General features: G+C 37.6%; 1 protein-coding gene across 1 annotated transcript in view; it reads right to left on the minus strand.

The window, feature by feature from the left end:
• TBCA (tubulin folding cofactor A) overlaps positions 1-23,680 on the minus strand; it is an 81,195-nt gene that overhangs the window by 10,909 nt on the left and 46,606 nt on the right. The window contains exon 2 of the mRNA XM_027552927.1: positions 2,641-2,746. Within this exon, the coding sequence (XP_027408728.1) occupies positions 2,641-2,746 (106 nt within the window). The remainder of the gene's footprint in view (positions 1-2,640; positions 2,747-23,680) is intronic.

Raw genomic sequence — 23,680 nt, forward strand, 5'->3', positions numbered from 1 at the left:
GGACCGAGAAAGGCACGTAGGCCGAGTGAGAGGAAGACAAAGTTCAGTGAGACTCTGAAACAAAACTGGACAGCTGTATATTGTGCAGGTTGAGACTAGCAAACACGAAAAGTTTATTGTTCTGTAATTAGATAAGGGATGATAGTCTTAAATTTAAGTACTAGGCTGACTATGAATCTAGGAAATCATGTTATAAACCATGACCACTGTGACAAAAGAATCTTAACATGGCTGAGTGTAGAAAGGGTTTTTGAACAAATATTTTCCCTGAGAGCTCAGCGGGTAAAGAATCTGCCTGCAATGCAGGAGACCCTGGTTCAATTCCTGGCTCAGGAAGATCTGCTGGAGAAGGGATGGGCTACCCACTCCAGTACTCTTGGGCTTCCCTTGTGGCTCAGCTGGTAAAGAATCTATCTGCCTGCAATGTGGGAGACCTGGGTTTGATCCCTGAGTTGGGAAGATCCCCCGGGGAAGGGAAAGGCTACCCACTCCAGTATTCTGGCCTGGAGAATTCCATGGACTGTCCATGGGGTTGCAAAGAGTCAGACGTGACTGAGCAACTTTCACTCACTTTTTCCCTTTTATATCTGCATATGCAATCAATGATATTGCAAGTGGCTAATATCATCAAATGACAATTAGAACACAGGATTCAATAGAGTTAATTCTTACCTATCAAGCAGTAATTTTATTGAAAGATAATATACAAATATTAAAAATTAAATAAAACAGATTCTGTGATAATCTGTGGCACTGTTTGTAGAATTGTGTTTAGAAAGGTGGTGCAGTGGTACAGAATCCGCCTGCCAATGCAGAAGATGCAAGAGATGCAGGTTTGATTCCTAGGTTGGCAAGATCCCCTGGAGTAGGAAAAGGCAACCCCTCCAGTAAGCTTGCCTGGAAAATTCCATGGACGGAGGAGCTATGGTCCACAGAGTCGTAAAGAGTTGGACTCAACTGAGCACACAGAAACGTTTAGAAAGGAAACACATTCCCCATTCCATGTAACTTACAACTCATGTTCTAGCTATAGGACTATTTTAAAATAGACTGTTGGTGACAAAAAGCACTGAGCGGGAAAAAAACTGAACTATACAAGTGGGAAAACAAGCTGGATGGGATCCAAGCAGAACCTGGGTGAAATACGTGATACACAATGTTACAATGCTCCTCACTAGATGTGGGGAAACAATCGAGTACCGTAGTGAGAGAGGTACAAAGGGGATATGAATAATTACGGAAGAAGCTATCAAAACACATTTAACATAATTTTAAGAATCAAAAAGTTAAATTATGTATGTAAATCCTTATGAAGAGTAGTTTACAAAAAACATACTGGGGGACATACTATACCCACATACCTGTTTACAAATCCTCCCTCATAAAAATGTCCTTTATTGTATCACACACAAAGGAAGGCAGGCTCTCCCGGAAAGTCAAGAAAATAAGAAAGTTCTCTTTTTGGACAGCCTGCAGAAAGAAGACATTTCAGGTGCCACTGCATTCCTTTGGCAACACAGAAAGCAACTACCTACAGAGAAGTCCATTTTAAGGGATTAATTTTGCTTAATTAAGCCTGAGCTAAGTGAAGTGGAGTCACTCAGTCGTGTCCGACTCTTTGCGACCCCATGGACTGTAGCCTACCAAGCTCCTCTGTCCATGGGATTTTCCAGGCAATAGTACTTGAATGGATTGCCATTTCCTTCTCCAGAGGATCTTCCTGACCCAGGGATCGAACCCGGGTCTCCCACATTGTAGACAGATGTTTTCCTGTCTGAACCACTGAGCTAAGGATGCATTATTACCATTCTATATAACAAAATTTATATGATAAAAACCACTGTGAGTTCATAAAGCTGATTTGAAAAAACAAGTCATGAGATATTATCTATATAAGCTCTTGTATATTCTCCTTTTACCTAGTGTCATCTGGATTTTATTCTAAATTCATTAGACACTGGATTTTAGGTAATGGAATAAGTAATATGATACACATTCAAAAGAGATCAACCTGGCTACTGCAGTATGAAAGGAATGTAGGGTTATCAAGAGACAGAGTATAAACAAGGAGGCTTCTGCAGTAGTACAGGCAAGAAATGATAGTGGACTGGACTAGGATAGTGGCAGAAGAGAAAGAAATCAAGGGAGAAAGAAAGAGGACTTGGGGATCAAGAAGAGACCTGTAACTTTTGGTTTGGGTATCTGAGTAAGTGGAGGTACCATTTATTGAGAGTGGGGGAACAAGAGCGAGAATAGCTTCTTCTTTGGAGGCGATGAGCTGGGTTGAGGGAAGACCAAGATTCTTAGCTTGAACGCAAAACGGATAGGACATGGCAAGAGGTGATCACTGAATGCATGCTTCTGGAATGTTTTCTATCGGGCTCAGAGACAGACAGTGGCACGAGAATGAATGCCAAGTAAGCAGGAATCTGGGTTTGTTTGTTTTCTTGTTTTAATGCCACATCTGAAAGAGTGCCTAAAATAGCATTTGGCCAGTAGCAGGGGTTTAATAAATATCTGCTGTGTAAATAAATGAATGGTCACAAAGATGGTACTTAAAGTTATAAGATAGTATGAAATTAGACAGGAACTGTAGACTGAAGTCTTAAGGTAAAATTATATCTTAAATAATAATTTTACCTGTTTTTTAATAGCATAATTTTCACCATCTTCGGCTTTCATTTTTTCAATCTTTTCTTCTTGTTGTTTTGCTTCTTTTTCATACATCATTTTTTCTTTGACCAATCTATAAATAAACCAAAAATGTTTCAGAGAATTAACTTTCTCTCTAGCAACTGACAACAAGAAACAAAGAAACAATGTAACTATAAAGCATACTTTAAAAAGCATATGTAACTAGACAGGGAGAAAGGAAGGGAAGAAAAATACTTTAGCCATAGATGTATGAGCCTTATGCTCTCAAATTTTATACCTGACTAAAGCAAATCAACTTATCAAAGCATAGTATTCTTAAAATTTTAATTAAAAACACATTCCATTATAGCAATTGTATTTACAATGTAAAAATAACATTTCTTTATTGCTTGATTTACTTAAATTAAGTTATAATTAATAATACTATATTTGTTTCAGGTTCATAATATACTGATTTGATATTTTTATACATTATGGAGTGATCATCACCATAATTATACATCATCTGTAACCAATCAAGTTGTATCTCTTAATCTTTTTCACTTATTTGGTCTGTCTTCCCTGACCTGTCTTCCCTCTGGCAACCACCAGTTTGTTCTCTGTATCTATGAGTCTATTTGTTTTGTTTTTTAGATTCCACATGTAAGTGAAATCATTTGGCATTTTCTCTGTTTGACTTATCTCACTTAGCATCTACACCTTCCTGGTCCATCTATGTTGCTGAAGAGACATATTCAAAAAAATACTGCTAAGACCAAAGTAAATGAGGTGACTGTCTATATTTTCTTCTAGGAGTTTTATGATTTAAGATCTTACATTCAAGTCTAACCCATTTTGAGTTTATTTTTGAATATGGTGCAACAAAGTGCTCCAGTTTCATTCTTCTACATGAAAAGAAGTTTTCCCAACAACATTTATTGAACAGACTATCTTTTCTGCATTGTATATTCTTATCTCCTTTGTCACAGATTAATTGACCATATGAGTGTGGGTTCATTTCTGGACTTCTGTTTTGTTCCATGGATCTAAGTGTCTGTTTTAGGGCCAGTACCATATTATTGGCTATTTGGGGCCGTCTATGGCTCTACTCAAGGCTATGGTTTTTCCAGTGGTCATGTACGGATGTGAGAGTTGGACTGTGAAGAAAGCTGAGCACCAAAGAATTGATGCTTTTGAACTGTGGTGTTGGAGAAGACTCTTGAGAGTCCCTTAGGAGATCCAACCAGTTCATTCTATAGGAGATCGGTCCTGGGTGTTCACTGGAAGGACTGATGCTAAAGCTGAAACTCCAGTACTTTGGCCACCTCACGCGAAGAGTTGACTCATTGGAAAAGACTCTGATGCTGGGAGGGACTGAGGGCAGGAGGAGAAGGGGACGACAGAGGATGAGATGGCTGGATGGCATCACCAATTCCATGCACATCAGTCTGAGTAAACTCCAGGAGTTGGTGATAGACAGGGAGGCCTGGTGTGCTGCGATTCATGGGGTCGCAAAGAGTCGGACGTGACTGAGCGACTGAACTGAACTAAACTGAACCGATCCAAACTTTTACACACGTACCTGAAACAACATAATGGTAAAAGCTCAGTTTGTTGGGAAAGGAGTCAGAATATTGCATGCCAAATCCCAAAGAAAGAAAGATTAAATTATTTTCAACAACAAAATCTTTAAAAAGTATTTGTCATGTACTTAATTTTACGTCTGATCTTCTTTGTGTGAGGGACTGGGATATATAATTTAGATATGGTTCTTGCACAGACAAGCAGTGGAAACAAGTATTTATTAAAGCAGGAAAAGGTATTGATAGAGATCAGGAAGATTTTTGACAATAAAGAACAGAGCAATACAAAGTTCTACTGATTATCCCTCAGATAATCAAAATTCAATTAATCATAATAGTGCACTCTCCCCTAGTTCTCGTTAATCAAACTTTTAATGTAAAAGAAAAGTGCAGTTCAAGAAAACACTAATATACCTATATACATATTATCTTAGGAACAGAAGGAAAAAATGTTCACAGTTCCATACCTATTAAAAGCAGCTTTCTCCCCTTGGCTTGATAACTTACTTCTAGAACTATGTTCTGGGAAGGAATTTTAAAATCAAACTAGAGCATAGCTTCTGTCTAATCATTTGAAAGGAAGATTAAATGTATTTCAAAAAATGATACAATTTTCATATTCTAACAGAATTAAAATAAGTTCACAAATCTAAAAAATCTTTTGTCATACTATCTAGAAGGTTTTAAAGTTAGATTTAAAGTCTGGATTTAAATCACCACATAAAATGCATACTAAATATTAAAACACTAAAATGTTCCAGTTCGGAATTTTGAGTTGTACAAGCAAGGCTCATCTTTGTCCTTCATGATCATGCATTAGCAATATAGATGGAAAGAAATATAACAAAATGTTAACAGTATTTATAGTAGAATGTGACCTTTAAATCCTCATCCTGACATATCTCAAAGTGAAAAAAAAAAAAGTACCAAATAGGCATAAATTTTACGCTGCCATGAATATAAACAAACAACAAAAGATTCTCAAATAACAAGTAACAAAGGATACCTGGGCAACTCTTTATTTGTGGTTACCTGAGAAGAAAAGCCCTAGTGATGTGGGGTAGGGGTGGTCAGCTGGAAGGTAAATAAGCTTTCATTTTATGCCTCTCAATAAAAGTTTCAGGGTTTTTCCCCCCATATGTAAGTATTACTTTTATTTAAAAAATTAGATGCTTATAATTAATTTCTGAGTGGCACAATTTTAAATTATTTTGAAGTCTGCTAGTTTTTCCTTTAGCTATATTTTCTAAATTTTCTGGAATAAAGCAAAATTCAATTAGAAAGATACCAAAATATATCTAATAGCTGTACTTCTCTAAACACTGATCTCTTTTGCTAGTTTTCAAATGCTATTAAAGTAAGTACAAATAAATATAAAGCCATAACTTATTATATTTTAAAGGCATAATTAACTGAAAATGTTTATTAGCCTTACAAACCCACATGTACAGAGAAACACAGCAAGTTCAAAATTTGATCACTTTTACCAGTTAGATAAATAAATACATAAAAGCAAAATAAATACCTAAAAAAGCAATAGAAAAGGACATACATAAGGAGACATTTTAAGAAATGACGGCTATCAGGGTAATAATAACCAAATGAGAACAAACCATTTAACTGTCTATGTACGGACATAAAGTCATTTTAAATATGTAGGTCAGTCATATTCATCACTCCGTCTTAATATTTATTAACATCATCACCCCATCTTAACATTTATTAACAATTTGGCAGTCTTGTTTCATGTGTCTCCTGCCACACTTGTGTATTTATTTATTAGTATTTTCAGACATTTTACCTTTGGCTTGATTTTTGAGGTTAAAAGCATATGATTTCTACCTCCTTCCCCTTACCACATACAAAAATTAACTCAAAATGGATCAATATAAAAAGCAAAAGTTATAAAAAGTTTTGAAAGAAAAATGTAGGTAAATCTTGATGACTTTGGATTTGGAGCTTTACATATGACACCAAAAGCACAAGAAACAAAAATGCTGACCTTAAACCCATGCACCTATAGGTAACTTATTTGTGACAAAAGAGGCAAGACTATACAACGCAGCAAACATAGCTTCTTCAGTAAGTTATGTGGGGAAAACTGGACAGCTACACGCCAAAGAATGAAATCAGAACACTTCATAATGCCATATACAAAGATAAACTCAAAACGGATTAAAGAACTAATGTAAGACCAGAAACTATAGAACACCTAGAGGAAAACACAGGCAGAAAACTCAATGACATAAATCAAAGCAAGATCTTCTATGACCCACCTCCTAGAGTAATGGAAATAAAAACAAAAATAAACAAGTGGGACCTAATTAAATGTAAAACCTTTTTGCACAACAAAGGAAATGACCAACAAGGTGAAAAGACAACCCTCAAAATGGGAGAAAATAACAGCAAAGGAAACAACTGACAAAGAATTAATTTCCAAAATATACAAGCAGCTCATACAACTCAACACCAGAAAAACAAACAATCCAATCAAAATGTGGGGAAAAGACCTAAACAGACATTTCTCCAAAGAAGACGTACAGATGGCTAACAAACACATGAAAAGAGGCTCAACATCACTCATTATTAGAGAAATGCAAATCAAAACTACAATGAGATACCACCTCACACTGGTCAGAATGGACATCATAAAAATGCCTACAATCAATGCTGGAGAGGGTGTGGAGAACTGCTGGTGAGAATGTAAACTGATACAGCCACTATGGAGGACGGTATGGAGATCCCTTAAAAACTAGGAATAAAACCACCGTATGACCCAGCAATCCCACTCCTAGGCATACACCCTGAGGAAAACAAAATTGAAAAAGACACATGTACCCCAATTTTCACTGCAGCACTATTTACAATAGCTAGAATGTGGAAGCAACCAAGATGTCCACTGACACATGAGTGGATAAAGAAGCTGTGGTACATATATAAAATGAAATATTACAGCCATTTGAGTCAGTTCTAACAAGGTGGACGAACCTAGAGCCTATTATACAGAGTGAAGTAGGTCAGAACAAGAAATATAAACATCGTATGCCACGCTCAGTCGTTTCAGTCGTGCAACCCCACGGACTCATATAGGTGAAACCTAGAAAGACAGTACTGATGAATTTATCTGCAGGGCAGCAATGGAGAAACAGACATGGAGAATAGACCTATGGACACAGGGAGGAGAAGGGACGAGAGGGTGAGATGTATGGAGAGGGTGAGATGTATGGAGAGGGTGAGATGTATGGAGAGTAACATGGAAATTTACATTACCATATGTAAAACAGACAGCCAGTGGGAATTTGCTGTATGACTCAGGGAACTCATCAGGGGCTCTGTGACAATCTAGAAGGGTAGGGTGGGGAGGGAGCTGGGAGGGAAGTTCAGGAGGGAGGGGACATGGGTGTACCTATGATGATTCTTGTTGATGTATGACAGAAAACAACAAAATTCTATAAAGCAATTATCCTTCAATTAAAAACTAAAGTGGCAAAAAAAAAAAAAAGCGCTGACCTTCATCAAGATCAAAAAATTTTGTGCTTCAAAAGTCTATCAGGCAAGTGCAAAGACAACCACAGAATGGGAGAAAATATCTGCAAAGCATATACTGGATAAGACACCTGTATCTGGAATATATAAAGAACTTCTACAACTCATTAATTTAAAAAAGTTTTAAAAAATCCAATTAAAAAATAGGCAAGCTGAATAGACATTTCTTTAAAGACGATATATAGGTGCCCAATCAGCAAATGGAAAGATGCTCAACATCATCAGTCATCAGAGAAATACAAATCAAAACCATAGCGAGATAGCACTTCACACCCATTAGGAAATTCATAGTAAAAAAGTCAGATAATAACAACTGTTGTTAACAAGAATGTAGAAAAACGGAAGCCATCAAACACTGCCAGTGGAAATGTAAACTGGTACAACTGCTTTGGAAGCTTGGCCATTCCTCAAAAAGTTAAATACAGAGTTACCACATATCTCAGGAATTCCATTCCTAAGTACATACCCAACAGAAATGAAAACAGATGTCTACATGAAAACTTGTACATGAACGCTCAGTGCAGCATTATGCATGCACAGGTAAAAAGTGGAAACAACTCAACAGTCCATGAACTGATGAATGGACAAACAATACATGGTATACCATACAATGGAATAATAGCATACAAAAAACGAATTACTGGATCATGTTATAATCTGGATGGACATTAAAAACATTATGCTAAATGAAAGAAGCCACCCATAAAGGCCACATATTTTATGATTCTATTTAGAGTATAGGTAAATCTACAGAAACAGAAGGTAAACAACAGAGACTGCCTGGGATGGGGGATGGGTCTTCCCTGGTGACTCAGTGGTAAAGAATTTATCTGACAATCCAGGAGATGAGGGTTTGATTCCTCGATGGAGAAGACTGTCTGCAGAAGGAAATGGCAACCCACGCTAGTAACCTTGCCTGGGAAAATCTCATGGACAAAGGAGCCTGGAGGGATATAGATGATGGGCTTGCAAAGAGTTGGACACCACTTAGGGGCTAAAACAACAACAAGGATGGGGGAAATAGGATGGTAAGAGCTGAAGGGTTTGGTGGTAATAAAAATCTTCCAGGGACTTCTCTGGTGGTTCAGTTCAGTTCAGTTCAGTTCAGTCGCTCAGTCGTGTCCAACTCTTTGCCAACCCATGGACTGCAGAACGCCAGGCCTCCCTGTCCATCACCAACTCCCGGAGTTTACTCAGACTCATGTCCATTGAGTTGGTGACACCATCCAACCATCTCATCCTCTGTCGTCCCCTTCTCCTCCCACGTTCAATCTCTCCCAGCATCAGGGTCTTTTCAAATGAGTCAGCTCTTTATATCAGGTGGCCAAAGTATTGGAGTTTCAGCTTCAGCATAAGTTCTTCCAACAAATATTCAGGACTCATTTCCTTTAGGATGGGCTGGTTGGATCTCCTTGCTATCCAAAGGACTCTCATATAGTCTTCTCCAACACCACAGTTCAAAAGCATCAATTCTTTGGTGCTCAGCTTTCTTTACAGTCCAACTCTCACATCCATATATGACTACTGGAAAAATCAAAGCTTTGACTAGACAGACCTTTGTTGGCAAAGTAATGTCTCTGCTTTTTAATATGCTGTCAAGGTTGGTCATAACTTTTCTTCCAAGGAGCAAGCGTCTTTTAATTTCATGGCTGCAGTCACCATCTGCAGCGATTCTGGAGCCCCCTAAAATAAAATCTCTATTTCCATTGTTTCCCCATCTATTTGCCATGAAGTGATGGGACCAGATGCCATGATCATAGTTTTCTGAATGTTGAGTTTTAAGCCAACTTTTTGACTCTCCTCTTTCACTTTCATCAAGAGGCTCCTTAGTTCTTCTTTGCTTTCTGCCATAAGGGTGGTGTCATCTGCACATCTGAAGTTATTGACATTTCTCCTGGCAATCTTGATTTCAGCTCATGCTTCATCCAGCCCGGCATTTCTCATGATGTACTCTGAATATAAGTTAAATAAGCAGGATGACAATATACAGCCTTGACATACTGCTTTCCCGATTAGGAACCAGTCTGTTGTTCCATGTCCAGTTCTAACTGTTGCTTCCTGACCTACACACAGATTTCTCAGGAGGCAGGTCAGGTGGTCTGCTAGTCCCATCTCTTTCAGAATTTTCCACAGTTTATTGTGATCCACACAGTCAAAGGCTTTGGCATAGTCAATAAAGCAGAAATAGATGTTTGTCTGAAACTCTCTTGCTTTTTCGATGATCCAACAGGTGTTGGCAATTTGATCTCTGGTTCCTCTGCCTTTTCTAAATCCAACTTGAACATCTTGAAGTTCACAGTTCATGTACTGTTGAAGCCTGCCTTGGAGAATTTTGAGCACTACTTTACTGGTGTGTGAGATGAGTGCAATTGTGCGGTAGTTTTGTGCATTCTTTGGTACTGCCTTTGTTTGGGACTGGAATGAAAACTGACCTTTTCCAGTCCTGTGGCCACTGCTGAGTTTTCCAAAGTTGCTGGCATACTGAGTGCAGCACTTTCACGGCATCATCTTTCAGGATTTGAAATAGCTCAACTGGAATTCCATCACCTCCACTAGCTTTGTTCGTAGTGATGCTTCCTAAGGCCCACTTGACTTCACATTCCAGGATGTCTGGCCCTAGGTGAGTGATCACACCATCGTGATTATCTGGGTTGCGAAGATCTTTTTTGTACAGTTCTTCTGTGTATTCTTTCCACCTCTTCTTAATATCTTCTGCTTCTGTTAGGTCCATACCATTTATGTCCTTTATTGTGTCCATCTGTGCATGAAACGTTCCCTTGGTAGTTCTAAGTTTCTTGAAGAGATCTCTAGTCTTTCCCATTCTATTGTTTTCCTCTATTTCTTTGCACTGATCACTGTGAAAGTCTTTCTTATCTCTCCTTGCTATTCTTTGGAACTCTGCATTCAAATGTTTATATCTTTCCTTTTTTCCTTTGCCCTTCACCTCTCTCCTTTTCATACCTATTTGTAAGTTCTCCTCAGACAACCATTTTGCCTTTTTTGGGGGGGACGGTCTTGATCCCTGCCTCCTGTACAAAGTCACAAATCCATCCATAGTTCTTCAGGCACTCTATCAGATCTAATCCCTGCTGGTCCAGTGGCTAAATCTCCCCGCTGTCAGTGCAGGGGGCTTGGGTTCAATGCTTGGTCAGGGAACTAGATCCACAGGCCACAACTAAAGAAAGACTCCACATGCCACAATGAAGACCAAATATCCGTGTGCTGCAACTAAGACCCAGCGCAGCCAAAATAGATTAAAAAAAAAAAGTTTTAAAAATGACTGTGGTGACAGTTGCACAATTTTGTAAATATACTAAAAAGAAAGACTGTACAGTGGGTGATTTATAAGGTATATGAATTACATCACAATAAAGATATTAACAAAAAGAAAAAGAAAAAAAGCTTGTGACCATAAATTCAGCTATAGGAGACAGCTGCAAGTAGTGGATATATTCAGACCTAGACTTAACAACAGCTGAACATGTGAAAAGCATGTACAGAAATCTGCATTTGACTTATAGATTAAAACTGCTTTAATAATAATTTTCAGTATTAAGATAAAAATATTTTGAGATTTAAAATTTCAAAATAAAATCATTAATGTGTATCACTATAGATACTTCTCTAAAAGTTCCTTTGAAACAGAAAATGAAACTTGCTAGGACACAGATGGCCAGTTGCTGAAATGAGACCTAAAGAGGGTTTAATTTTATTCACAGAAAGAATGAAAAAAGAACCCCAAACATATCTGCCACCAAATTAAACAACTGGGAGATTTAAGTCTGGATTTCTGGCTTCTCTTGGATATTTTTCATCAGGGAATATCAGGGCTGCATTCATACTGCTGGACGGAACTAAGCAAAGGCTGCTGCCCGTACCAGATGAGGTGCTGTTTCACATGTGCTGCTATTCAGCTGCCCCACAACTCCACAATGCACACAACTCCCTGTTTCTCAAACACCCAAGCCTTACACTTGACCCTGTAAGCAACGAAGTTTAGAACATGTGTGCTGGGAAACATGCATATCATCAGTGTAACAGATTATTATTGTTGCTTTTATTATCTTAACAGAATCACAATTAGTATTCAGAATATCAGGGATAATCAGAAACCACTGGGATTAGCAATGACACTTTCAATATTCCTTAAGATGACAGGTTAGTAAACTCCTCTAGTAAATAAAAGTAGCTAGGACTGGATAAGCTATCAGAAAGAACCACATTCAATAATATTCTGTAATTCTAAGGTATAAAATAAGGGTTGGCAAGCTATGGCCAATGAGCTGAATTTGGCCTGCCATCTGTCTTTGTATGGTCTGACAGTATAATACAGTTTTCATATTTTTAAAAGGTTAAAAACTAAAAAAAAAAAATGTGACATGTTAAAATCACAGGAATTCAAATTTCAGTGCCCATAAATAACGTTTTACTGGAACACAGCCACACTCACTCATTTACGTATCCTTTATAGCTGTTTTCACATAATGACAGCAGAGATGAGCAGTTGTGACAAATATGGCTCCCAAAGTCTAAAATATACATTTCTTGGTCCTTTACAAAAAAGGGTTGCTGACCGCTGATTTCGAGACCTCAACTCTATCCAACCCCTACTTAACTATCTCAGCATGTACCATACTACACTAAAACCAAGTCTTACCTGTTAGGTCTTAAATTCCTTGAGGATGGGATTAGGCTGTATGTGTACTCTGTTCCTGATCTGTAACTGACACAGTAGATACTCAATGGGAGCTTCCCAGGTGGTGCTGGTGGTAAAGAACCCACCTGCCAGTGCAGGAGACATAAGAGATATGCGTTTGATCCCTGGGTTGGGAAGGTCCCCTGGAGGAGGAAATGGCAACCCACTCTAGTACTCTTGCCTGGAGAACTCATGAACAGAGGAGCCTGGCAGGCTACAGTTCCTGGGATCATAAAGAGTCAGACATGACTGAAGCAACTTAGTACAGCACAGCACAGACACTCAACGTTTGTTGAAGGAATAAAAAGTTGAGTCTAAAAATCTCACCACTGTCTTTTAACATTTTCAATTTAAAGAGATATATAAGACAATTCTGAAGTGGAACAAAAGTGACTCACAAAATTTCAGAAGACAAATACAGTGATTTTTGAGAAAGTATACAATGAAAGAGATAACTTCTATGCCTCAGTTCAGTCACTCAGTGGTGTCTCTTTGCGACCCCATGGACTGCAGCTTGCCAGGTTTCCCTGTCCATCACCAACTCCAAGAGCCTACTCAAACTCATGTCCATCATGTTGGTGACTCCATCCAACCATCTCATCCTCCGTTGTCCCCTTCTCCTCCCGCCTTCAATCTTTCCCAGCATCAGGGGCTTTTCAATTCAGTCAGTTCTTCGTATCAGGTGGCCAAAGTATTGGAGTTGCAGCTGCAGCATCAGTTCTTCCAATGAATGTTCAGGACTGATTTCCTGTAGGATGGACTGGTTGGATCTCCTTGCAGTCCAAGAGATTCTCAAGAGTCTGTGCCAACACCACAGTTTAAAAGTATCAATTCTTCAGCACTCAGCTTTCTTTACAGTCCAACTCTCAAATCCATACATGACTACGGACATTTGTTGGCAAAGTAATGTCTCTGCTTTTTAATATGCTGTCAAGGTTGGTCATAACTTTTCTTCCAAGGAGCAAAAAGTCTTTTAATTTCATGGCTGCAGTCACCATCTGCAGTGAGTTGGGAGCCCCCCAAAATAAAGTCTCTGTTTCCATTGTTTCCCCATCTATTTGCCATGAAGTGATGGGACCAGATGCCATGATCTTAGTTTTTTGAATGTTGAGTTTTAAGCCAACTTCTTCACTCTCCTCTTTGACTTTCATCAAGAGGGTCTTTAGTTCTTCGTTTTCTGCCTAGATCCACTGACAATTCTGGTTGGTAGTCCTAGTCATCCTATTCCATGTGGTTGTCTGTGGAAAACAGCAGCCATGGCCTTTGCAAAATTGAAGACACTCAACTACATATCACATTTGACAAGTAAAGGTGCTAAATATTCATATGACTATTAGAATATCAAAAGAAGCAAAAGTTAAGTTTTTGTTTAAAGAGAAGCCATATTGTGAAAAGGCTCAGGAAGCAAGTTATCAAATAGCAAAAATACGGCCCCCTCAAAAGAAAAAAAAATTTACAGTGAGAACCCAGTAATACCAGTATGTAAAATTACAATAAATAAAATGTTAAAGCAAGATGCAAGAGAAACTGAAAAAGTTCCACTTTCAAACAGTATAAATCAATGTATTGATGACAAGTCACATGGCATGGAAGTGGTTTTAGAGAGTACATACACAATTTCAACTTTACTAGATATGGCCAAATTGCTTCCCAAAATGGTAGTATCATCTGATACCCAGTCTGCAATATGTAAAATTTCCTACTTCTCCTTGGCATCCTGTTAAACAACTGGAGTTGTATGAGTTATTAAATTTCTGATAAAAGAGAGTGAAATGGTATTATGTTTGAAATATTAATTTCCCATAAACTTATGAAATTATCTATGTTTATTAAAATAGTATAGCTAAATCTATGAATGAATAGCTCCTGGTAAATTGGACTCTTCTCTAGGAGAGGCTAAGATTTAATAAGAAAAATCAAGTATATATAGTCATAATTTTTAAATTACTAAAATTTTTTTTGAAACATACTTATGCATATGTTCCTATAAATACAGAAACATTTGAAAAATTACAAAGAACAAAATTTTAAAATCATTCATAATCTCATTGCCCAAAGTAACTACTATTGATCCAAAATGCACATAAATCTAAAATTCCAAAAACATTTTTTAAAAACTGTAACTTAAGAATTAAGTTAGGGTTAAATTCATTTATCAGCAAAATGTGACCTCAACCGACATGAAAATATTTATAGATTCTAGGTATCCTACCTAATGTGAACAATCACATGTTCCACTGTAGAAATGTGAATTTGCTTGATTACAGAATAGTTCTCTAGATGCTACTTTGTAAATACATATATCATAGTCCTAAAATCTAAAAAACTTGGAATTCGGAAATACATATGGGTCCAACAGTTTTATATAAAGGGTTATGAAACCTGTATTAACGTTTTGAATATTTTTCACTCGTTTTTAAACACGTATGTTTGAAAATTTATATTATACACACACACAGTTGATCCTTGAATAACTCTGGAGTTAAGGGGTGCTGATCCTCTTCACACTAAAAGTCCATATGTATCTTTATAGTCAACCCTTTGTATCTGGTTCCACATAATCAAATTTAACCATGTATCAAAAATATGTATTTGTAAAACTACATTAAAAAAAAAAATCCACATATAAGTGGACCTACACATTTCAAACTCATGTTGTTCAAGGGTCAACTGTAAATAAATAAATAGATGGATAATTGGGAAAGTATCTCATTTTCAATGACATTAAACATTCTTTAAAAATACAGCTGTTAGTGGCTGCAAAGCATTCCATAATACCAGTACGAAAGCTTATTAAATAAAGTAGTATGCTGTTAGACATCTAGTCCATCTCCATATAAATAATACTGTGATGAACATCCCTGCTCATAAATTTTATAGATATGTAATATTTTCTTATTATATAATATTTAAAATATATATTACCTGAGGAGAAATTAAACTTAACCCCTTTCTAGTAAACTAGTGATCATTTACTGATGAATACTTCCTTTTCCTACTGATACAATAAACTATCTTATTAGTAGTCATAAACAAAATACCAATATTAAATCAATCTATCGTATCTTAGCTTACTATTTGTTATTTCATCATAGTCAAAGAAAATAGCATGCCAGATTTCACTGTTTAAATATCAATAAGCATATCAAAACCTATATTAAAGAGATTTAAAATTAAAAAGAGAAAAATAAGGAAAATGAACATCAAGGGAAAAGAAGATAAACCTAATAACCAACAAGAGTTGTAAATAGTGATACAGTAGAAAATCAGGGGAAGAATTGGGGCAGGGATAAATTGGGAGTGTGGGATCAACAAATACACACAACATAAAATAAATGAGGATTTACTGTATAGCATGGGAACTATATTCAGTACTGTGTAATACCATGTAATGGAAAATAACTGCAAAAAGCATGTATGTAACCAGATCACTTTGCTGTATACCTGAAACTAACACAGCACTGTAAATCAACTATACTTTAATAATAATAAAAGAATACCTTTTCCCAGAGCTATAAAAAACAACAATCTTAATTGGAAGGGGTTCCTAAGTGCCAGCTAGAATCAGCGACAAAATCTCATGTTTATGTACACTGTTGAAATTTTCCAGAGATCCAAAAACACGAAGCTTTCAAAAGCAGAAGAAATAGGTCACCTATAAAAATTCTGTATTTCATATTAAAACTCTAGATATCAGAAGATAATGGAGCAATCCGTTCAAAGTTCTGATAGAAAACAATTTAAAATCTAGATTTATAACTATAATAGCGATAGGAAAATTCACTAACTAATCCATCAATTACTTACTGAGGGGGCTACTGTGTTCCAGACATTTTATGTACCAAGGACATACAAGTGAGCAAAACTACAGAATTGTCTACCCTGTGGCATTTTTAGCAGCAAAATAAAGACAATAAGCAAAATATATGGGCATGTTACACTGTGAAACTGCTCTAAGATAAAAAACAGTCAAGAAGAACTGGTAATAGGGGATTCACAATTTAAAACAGGATGGTCGGGGAAGGCCTCTTTGAGAACGGGATACGTGAGTTAAGATCTGAAAGAAACCAGTAAGTCATGTGGAAAAGTGATGAAAGAAGTCGTAGGCCAGGTAAATTTTTTTTGCTGTATAAAAATTCAAATATTCATCTACTCTGTCCCCTTTCTGAATGTACTGCAGCAAACTGAAGATGAATATCAAGAAAAGAAATCATGGTCAATCTAATGCAAATGTTTAATGAAGGAAAAAAAAAATCCCAGTGTTAATATTAAACGTGTCGTAGGCCTGGAAAGCATTCACTCTAAACAAAAATCTTAGCGTGGAGTCTTACAGGGACAGCTCTAAGAAGAAGAATGAAAAATGAAAGACAATTAGAAACCCCAGGAAAAATACGCCCCTCCAGACCCTACCCCCGACACAGTTATAGCTATAATATGAAGCAACTGATGAAAAAGAAAACTAATTTAACCTAATTTATAAGAATAGTATCCTTTGAGCAGCACAGGATACAATGAGAAAGAAATGTAATCTTATATATATATATTTTAAATTATATATATTTATAATCAATTTACTCATTTTCAACTTTTAAAATAGACCTATGAGCAAAATATGTCTTGTCCCATTTGTTTGGACTATACAGTCCATGGAATTCTCCAGGCCAGAATACTGGAGTGGGTAGCCTTTCCCTTTTCCAGGGGATCTTCCCAACCCAGGTCTCCCACATTGCGGGTGGATTCTTTACCGGCTGAGCCACAAGGGAAGCCCAAGAATACAGGAGTGGGAAGCTTATCCCTTCTCCAGCGAATTTTCCTGACCCAGGAATCGAACCGGGGTCTCCTGCATTGCAGCAGATTCTTTACCAACTGAGCTGCCAGGGAAGCCCTCCTACTTGTTTGAAATATTCAATTTGTATTTTTAAAGTAGCTTTTGCTGGGGGCTTCTGAGAATTTTGTCAGTCTTCCTAAATATGATATCAGTTCAGTTCAGTTCAGTCACTCAGTCGTGTCTAACTCTTTGCGACCCCATGAATCACAGCACGCCAGGCCTCCCTGTCCATCACCAATTGCCGGCGTTCACTCAAACTCATGTCCGTTGAGTTGGTGATGCCATCCAGCCATCTTATCCTCTGTCGTCCCCTTCTCCTCCTGCCCCCAATCCCTCCCAGCATCAGTCTTTTCCAATGAGTCAACTCTTCACACGAGGTGACCAAAGTACTGGAGTTTCAGCTTTAGCATCATTCCTTCCAATGAACACCCAGGACTGATCTCCTTTAGGATGGACTGGCTGGATCTCCTGGCAGTCCAAGGGACTCTCAAGAGTCTTCTCCAACACCACAGTTCAAAAGCATCAATTCTTTGGCGCTCAGCTTTCTTCACAGTCCAACTCTCACATCCATACACGACCACTGGAAAAACCATAGCCTTGACTAGACAGACCTTTGTTGGCAAAGTAATGTCTCTGCTTTTCAATATGCTATCTAGGTTGGTCATAACTTTCCTTCCAAGGAGTAAGCATCTTTTAATTTCATGGCTGCAATTACCATCTGCAGTGATTTTGGAGCCCCCCAAAAAAAAGTCTGACACTGTTTCTACTGTTTCCCCAGCTATTTTCCATGAAGTGATGGGACCAGATGCCATGATCTGTTTTCTGAATGTTTAACTTTAAGCCAACTTTTTCACTCTCCTCTTTCACTTTCATCAAGAGGCTTTTTAGTTCCTCTTCACTTTCTGCCATAAGGGTGGTGTCATCTGCATATCTGAGGTTATTGATATTTCTCCTGGCAATCTTGATATAAGCAGGTATAATTCTCTTTTCTCCCCTAGACATTGTCAACTACGTGTGACACCTGCCACCTTGGGATCATGAGGATATCCATACTAAGCGGACAGGTCACTCTGGGATGTCAGAGAACCTGAATCTTTGACGATGATATTAAACTAGTGATTTAACAACTGTGAATGCACCTTACTTCAAGATTTCCTATTGTATAAGATAAGAAACGTAGTTTAAGCCACATATAGTTTTCTTCTCTATTCTTATTTTCTTTTATTTTTACTTTCTATTACTATTTTCTATCATCTGAGATGATAAAGTCATTAACAACAGAAGACTGTCCTGCAACTATAAAAATAACACTTCTTTACTTTGGACTAGTATGTTCTATGGAGAAGGCAATGGCACCCCACTCCAGTACTCTTGCCTGGAAAATCCTATGGACGGAGGAGCCTGGTAGGCTGCAGTCCATGGGGTCGCGAAGAGTCGGACACGACTGAGCAACTCCCCTTTCAGTTTTCACTTTCATGCGTTGGAGAAGGAATGGCAACCCACTCCAGTGTTCTTGCCTGGAGAATCCCAGGGACGGGGGAGCCTGGTGGGCTGCCATCTATGGGGTTGCATAGAGTCGGACACGACTGAAGCAACTTAGCAGCAGCAGCAGCAGCAGTATGTTCTAAACTGATGACTCACTTAGAAATTGAGATAGCTCATCTTTTTTCTTCCCAAATACAAATAAATACAATACAAAGAGGGAATTATCTATACAATACCCTATTTTATGTTTTCCACTGTATTAAGAAATATTCTGTATGAATTTTTGCAAAATCCCTGATACCTGGAGTACTAGTGGATAGGATTCCAGGCTTTTGCTGCCATGGCCCGGGTTCAGTCCCTGGTTGTGGGAACTGAGATCCCTCAAGCTACATAGCACAGCCAAAAACAACCAAAACAAAACTAAACCAGAATAAAATTTTAAAAACTCGTGTTTATTTTTATTAATCATGGTGTTTACCAGAGGCTAATATCCATAATAAATAACACTATATTCTATCTATATTATATTTTCAATTCACAAAGTACTTCTATAGCTTACAGGATGTTGGTATGGTGGAGGTTAGTTGCTAAGTTGTGTCTGACTCTTTTGCAACCCCACGGACTACAGACCAGCAGGCTCCTCTGTCCATTGGATTTCCCAGGCAAGACTCTAAAGTGGGTTGCCATTTCCTTTTCCAGGGGATCTTTCCAACCCCGGGATCCAACACGCATCTCCTGCATTGGCAGGCAGATTCTTTACCACTGACCCACCTGGGAAGCCCAACTTAGAGGATACTGGATGTTAAAGACTAAATAGCAAATTATCAATGCCCCTGAACTGTAGCTTACAGAAGAGTGAGCATTAAGTAGCTAAATATTAATGTCTATGAACTAGTAGACATCAGAGAAGGCAATGGCAACCCACTCCTAGAGAATCCCAGGGACGGAGGAGCCTGGTAGGCTACAGTCCATGGAGTTGCTAACAGTCAGACGCGACTGAGCAACTCCACTTTCACTTTTCACTTTCATGCACTGGAGAAGGAAATGGCAACCCATTCCAGTGTTCTTGCCTGGAGAATCCCAGGGACAGAGGAGCCTGTTGGGCTGTCATCTATGGGTCGCACAGAGTTGGACACGACTGAAGCGACTTAGTAGTAGCATGAACTATTAAGGGGGTAAGATGTTTATTTGGGCTTCCCTGGTAGCTCAGATGGTAAAGACTCTGCCTGTAATGCAGAAGAAGCCTGGGTTCGATCCCTGGGTTGGGAAGATCCCCTGGAGAAGGAAATGGCTACCCACTCCAGTATTCTTGCTTGGGAAATCCCATGGACAGAGGAGCCTGGTAGGCTATAGTTGTAAAGAGTTGTAAAGAGTTGTAAAGGTTGTAAAGAGTCAGACATGACTGAGCAACTTTCACTCTACTTCACAAGATGTTTAATGGCTCTATAAAGGAAAACAATATGGCACCAAGGAAAGTATATTTACTCACAACTTGGAACTCTTCTATAGCATCCTGTCTTAATAAAAATAAGTAAAACAAAAATCTGCCACACATAAACACACAAAAAATGAGGTAGGGCTGGAAATGGTGCTTGTTCTGGGTAGAATACTTTCTCCCTCCGTCATCCTCTCCTTGCATCCGGCCAACTCATTCTTCAAAATTTAACTCAAATGTCCTTGTCTTCCATAAGGACCACTCTAACCCCTACCCTACCGCTCCCCAAGCTGCCACTATGGACCTTCCCTGTGAATTTTTATAGCATATTTATCTCCATTATACAAATTATAAGTAAAATATAAGCTATAATTTCATCTCCATCTGCACTTGAAAGTGGATGCCCCGAGGACTGGGATGTCTCCTACTAGCGCCCGTCAGTGTGCACCTCACAGATACGTTTACTAAATGAACTCACAAGGACCCTGAGTGGTGATCAGGGCAGCAATCACACCCTCATTTTCAAAGAGGTGAAATGACTCATTTCAGGCCAGCTGGCCAGGAAACTGTGAAATTAGGATTTGAAATTATGACTTCTAACTTTAAGTGCCAATACTTTTTAAACATCATACTATCTCATGTTTAAAGTAAATAAGCTTTAAATTTCCTCACCTGTTCCAAAGGTAAAATCAATCATGGTTCAAACCTTGAATCACACAAAACAATACAAAGTGAAAAGGCAACCCAACACCCACACTCCATGCCCTGAGTTGCTCAGTCCCACCACTGGAAGCAACAAGTTATCAATTTCTTAGGTATCCTAAAAGAACAATTAAGGCTTAGTCTGATGGTATTTGTTACCTTTTCATCTTCCTGTACCCATTAATTAACCCATTAAATTGAAGATGGTTCAAGTTACACTCAAGTAAAATATATTTTTAATTATTTTTAATAAATAAGATATTTTATAAACAGCTAAACTGATGCATGCTAAATACAAAATCAATATCACTATATTTTGTGCAATACTGTGAATCTTGATGACTAATAAGAATTAATAATTAAAAAAACACAAATGTAAAACTAATCATTACACGAATCCTCCAGTTCTTTAAAAGTCCATGATACTGAAAAGCGTGTACTACTAACAAAGGGCTAAAAAAGATTATTATGGATAGCTCCTGCTTGAGTCTGTATGGGAAAGCAATAGCACCTCCCACAGATACTTCATCTCCATACAAAAACACTGACAATTTTAATTACTACCTCAAATCACAAACCTCTCTGTCCACTTGACTTTTTATCTTCTGTCCATACCTATATCCTGTCTTTATAACATCTCTGTTTAGACATCCCACCAGCAACCAACTGAAGCAAGTTGAAAACTGACTATTTCATCATCTCCCACTCTAAAATAATACCCATTTCCCCAGTTTGAGCTGTCAACATAGAATCACACAAATACTGGATAAGGTAGTCCTGGCTTCTGAGTAGTTCAGGGAAAAAAAGCAAACTTGTCTACAAGCTCAATATGAGCCAAGAATGTGATGCAGTTACCAAAACAACAAAGCCAGTCAACTGAGATGCATGGAAAGAAGGGAATCTGAAACATGGTAGGTACACAGCATACACTGGATGAACTGTATCTGTATTATTATCACTGATCATTTACTTCCAAAATTGTTATACACGACTTAGGGCCAAGAGGGATTTAAGGCAGCATCTGAAGAAGGACCCTGGAAGACCAGAGTATTAGCAAAGGAATATCCATCACTACTGCTCTACTCTGTGAAATAGTTCAGTATGCCTAAAACATTCAGAAAGATTATGAACTATATAGTTATTCCAAACTAATATAGGTTATCATAACTAAAATGATTGGGCAAAGAAAATATCACTGGATGCAAATCACTTAGGCCAACTGATTACTATCACTTCTCTTAGATAATAAAAGTTAACATCAGTTAGGATACCTGAATTTTGTCAGATTATAAAATAAGCTTAATTTAATGATATTTTACTACAGTAATTATTCTTGGGTGATTCAGCAATTCAGGTTATTCTTCAAACTACTGATAAAAAAAATGGGAGCCAATTTTTCAGTTGTACGGATCTAGGATCCAGAGGAGAACTTATGTCTTTGGGATTATTAGCATTATACAAAAGTACTCTGATACAATAATGTATTTATTCAATTTGTTGTACTAAGGTTTGCTCATTAGGTCACAATGGTTCAAGAAGAAACATGTACGAATATTTCTTCTATTTTTATTTACTGATATTGAGGTCCTAAGTCCTTTGTACAGAAGATTGACAAAATAATAATTAACTTAATAATTTCCATTCTTATGCAAGAGTTGAAAATAATTTTCATATTATATTCCTATCAAAAGGTGTGTGTGTGTGTATAGTAAGCTGGCATGTTAAAGATTCCACTTTCAATGTATATTTATTTTGTATTCTACCACATATAAAGCATTTTTAAAAAGCTAAGTCAAATTTCTAAGTCTTAAACTGCTTAAATACTACTTCTAAGTAATTGGTAAGAGTACTTGATAATAAGAGTTGTATTTGACACATTTTCAATAGCAGCAAATCTGTTTGAGTATTCAATGGTAAAATTTTCTTAATTATTATAAGGTTAGTTTAGTGATTCCCAATGACTCGCCTAATCTTTCTTCTCTGTATCATATTATAGTCTGCAGTTTTAAAAACATTTGTATTATCTCTAATATGCCACCCTTTTATTCTTCGTTTCTTTACTCAGAGTAAAATAATCATTTTTACATCCTGATTCTGAATTTGTCAGTAAACACTGTTCTAAAATGTTGCATTTTCACAACGGGAGGCACTCCACCTTTAGCTCTTGGTTCCACAAATAAGTGTTAACATGTAATAGCATGTAAAAACATGAAAAACCTCTAACTTGATCTCACAAAAACAAAATAATGTATAAATAATCTTATTATAGCATTTTAAGAATGTCACAACTTTTTGCAAGTTATTCTACACAGTCTTCCTGGACTATTTCTGATGAGTTACTTGATAGAATCTTTCAGGATCCTGTTTCTGTGGACAGATTACCATGATAACCTGTGAATATAACAAACATCTTTTTCTCTGGTCAACCTGAAAAGCCCAAGTAATAACTACAGCATCTGGGGTTAAAGCAAGACACAGTGGCAGGCTCAAACTTGTTTATATAGGGGAGAAAGGGCTGATGCTGAAGCTGAAGTCCCAGTCCCAGACCTGATGCAAACAGCTGACTTGCTGGAAAAGACCCTAATGCTACGAAAGAATGAAGGCAGGAAGGGAACAGGGTGACAGAGGATGAGATGGTTGGATGGCATCACCCCATCAAAGGACGTGAACTTGGGCAAATTCCAGGAGATGGTGAGGGACAGGGAAGCCTGATGCACTGCAGTCTATGGGGTCACAAAGAGTCTGATACAACTTGATGAATAAACAACAGG

The sequence above is a fragment of the Bos indicus x Bos taurus genome, chromosome 10 (genome assembly GCF_003369695.1).
Source record: "Bos indicus x Bos taurus breed Angus x Brahman F1 hybrid chromosome 10, Bos_hybrid_MaternalHap_v2.0, whole genome shotgun sequence".
Lineage (NCBI taxonomy): Eukaryota > Metazoa > Chordata > Mammalia > Artiodactyla > Bovidae > Bos > Bos indicus x Bos taurus.